Raw genomic sequence first — 3,036 nt, 5'->3', positions numbered from 1 at the left:
CATAAAAGACTATTTTCGTTTAGCTATGAAATGTACGAACACAATGCTGAAAAAGTGTACCTTTAACACTATAAAGGGGCATAACCGAACACTTTAGTGAAACATAAACCAGTAAATATATTTGATAATACATGTATACGTATATATATCGACCATGCTCTATAGTTTCGTGGTTGTAATTTAATGAGGTAATATATGTGCATAACAGATGTAGACTTGGCTCATCCATATGTCCAATTAAGAGTAACTGAAATAATGAAACGATATTGCAAATTGTGTTTGCAACACCACAACTGTTGCCAACACTCCGATTAACAAACTGATGTGGTATGAAGACGCACATTGAGTTGCACAGTAATACAACATACTGTTAAATAGCCGCACACTTTGGTCTTGTGTGCATATCCGGTTTGATGTTTTAAAGTAAACGTGAAATATCCAAAATGTCTTTAAAAAATTGTTCTCAACAGAGAGAGCTGACTTAATGACGCACTTGTTTTAACAGATTTAAAGAATTTAAAACCAAAAGTTTTATCAGTCTTCATGAGATGAATTACCGCTTAATTTAATTCAATTATATGCTGCGATTTTAAAGGTTCTGTCGGAGAAAACACTGAGACACTTTTACAATGGTCTTTGATTTTGTCCTGTTTTCACTCTTAGAAATGTCTGAAGAAGGTGCAAGAAAGCGCTCTGAGAGAAGTACACCAGAGACCATGTCCAGAACTTTCTCCGCTTCTGTTTATCGCGCTTGGCGCACCAAAGAGGAAGTAGCTGATTTCTACTCGAATTCGGTTGGCAACTATGACCAGGTACGTTTATAAAACTATTTAGTACACATATGACACGAAATCTTGTTAATGTTGATCCCATGTATTCATCTATTCTCCTTGAATCTATGGTAATATATGTTTCAGGATTCCAGAGTTGAGCGTTACAAAGGACCAGTCATTGCTGCAAACGCCATGGCAAAGTACTTCGGGAACAACATACCCCAGACGAAAGTATTAGATGTAGCCGCAGGGACAGGCCTTGTAGGTGAACAGGTACCAAAGTAAACCAAATTAAATCAACATATACACTCACTAAAACGGAAAGGTTACGTCATTACCACATAGTGCACAGAGGATGAATGATATACACATATTTTCTAAAATATTCTTGACGTAGATCTATCATGGAACCCATGAAGATTCGCGTTAGAACTGATCTTTAGTAACCAATGCTTGTCGTAAGAGGTGACTCTTGGGGTCGGGAGGTCAGGCTCGCTGACTTGATTGACACGTCATCGTATCCGAATGGCGCAGACCGATGTTTATAGTGTAGATCTCTGAACTGTCTGGCCGACACTCGATTGTTTACAGACCACTGCCATATAGCTGGAATATTGCTGAGTGCACGCAGACAAAACTAAATTCACTCACCCATTCTTGTTAATCATTTGATCTGTGTACAAGAGGTATTTCGGTCACTCCGTTTACCCTTCTTGTACCCTAAACTGACGATTCTACAGCTTCAGAACCGAGGATTTAAGCACCTGGATGCTCTAGACCCAGCTGCAGGGATGTTGGAACAAGCCAGAAAGAAGAACATCTACACCAACATCTACTGTGAGTTCCTGGACGGCAACCGCCTCCCAATAGATGATGGTATGTGACATCAGATCTTCATATGTATTAACACGCATCCCAGCAAATAGTTATAGCAACTGTTTGCTGGCGAAATAGTATTTTGTTTCTAAACTGTAATATTAAGAAACTTTGTCAGTTCCACAAAGCTGTGTTGAACATCATTTCTTTCGTCGGTTACAGACACGTACGACTGCTGTGTAATAAGTGGTGGAATGGGTGAAGGACACATTCCGTGTCGTGGGTTGAACGAACTAATTCGATTGACTAGACCAGGTGAGTAGGATATATCGTGTGAATCGAAATGAAATGTTCAGAATTCATAATATATTCTTTACGAAATGACTTAATATATTCCTAGATTTTTAGACAGCACCGCATTACATATAAGCTCCTTTGTTACAAACGCATTTATATATCTGTAGATATGTCACATGAAACGAACTCTTTCAACCAGTCACTGAGACTTTGCCTGCTTTTCTGGTCTGTGGCTTTAAATCCAGTATTCCAATGTGTGTCTGTCTGTCGTTCTTGTTTTCTAAGATGCTGTATCCATTTTGATAGATTATTTTCCAGTAAAATGCATGTCTGTGTGTCTGTCTGTCGTTGTTGTTTTCTAAGATATTGTATCCATTTTCATAGATTATTTTCCAGTACAATACATATATGTGTGTGTGTCTGTCAGTCGTTCTTTTTATAAAATGTACCCATTTTTACGGATTATTTTCCAGTAAAATGCATATCTGTGTGTCTGTCAGTCGTTCTTTTTTCCTCAGATGTTGCACCCATTTTGAAAGATTATTTTTAATTCATTGATGCTTTAATGTCACGAGTGCCCATGAAAAGGAGACCTGTATGCATGGGCGGATGAAATTTCCTTGTGTGTATTGTGTGGTAAATATTTTAATTCCTCTTCTCAGGAGGTTTAGTCTGCATATTGATGAATGAATCACGTCACCCTCAATGCCGAGACTACAGGGATGGGCTGGAGCAGCTGATTAAGGAACTAGAGGACGCTGGGAAATGGAAATGGCTGTCACGTGACCGTGTACCGAAATACGCCTTTGGCGATGATGGTGTTAGGTTTACATTTAGGATATGTTGAGAGAAGATAACGCCTGTATTGATTCTTACTTCAGAGGTCTAATTGTGAGTTACGCCTTTGGATGGCTGCACTCCAACCAGGAAAAACTGTGAGAGTTTGCTCCGAAACTATTGTGGAATACATCAGATAATACATCCTGGTATTGCAGTACTGTTTTTTGAGTACGAAATAATTCCTTGAACAAACGTGATTTCATTTTAGAAATGAAAGGCGTGTATTGGAATCTTGAGACCAGGAACTGTTTATTAAAGTCGCCATGTAGTGGTTTACACGATTCTCGTAAATTTAAACATGCGTGACTTT

The 3,036-nt window shown here is 38.6% G+C and overlaps 1 protein-coding gene across 1 annotated transcript; it reads left to right on the top strand.

Moving 5' to 3' along the window:
- The first annotated feature begins 665 nt into the window (after positions 1 to 665).
- Positions 666 to 2,733, top strand: LOC137265043 (methyltransferase-like protein 27). Its single transcript, XM_067800367.1, has 5 exons — positions 666 to 812; positions 918 to 1,046; positions 1,514 to 1,649; positions 1,812 to 1,904; positions 2,549 to 2,733. The coding sequence occupies exons 1-5, from the start codon at positions 666 to 668 to the stop codon at positions 2,731 to 2,733; spliced, it is 690 nt and encodes a 229-aa protein (XP_067656468.1).
- The last annotated feature ends 303 nt before the right edge of the window (positions 2,734 to 3,036 follow it).

The sequence above is a fragment of the Haliotis asinina genome, chromosome 15 (genome assembly GCF_037392515.1).
Source record: "Haliotis asinina isolate JCU_RB_2024 chromosome 15, JCU_Hal_asi_v2, whole genome shotgun sequence".
Taxonomy (NCBI): Eukaryota; Metazoa; Mollusca; class Gastropoda; order Lepetellida; family Haliotidae; genus Haliotis; species Haliotis asinina.
Note: the sequence above shows the minus strand (reverse complement) of the source record. Positions and strands in the feature narration are given on the sequence as shown.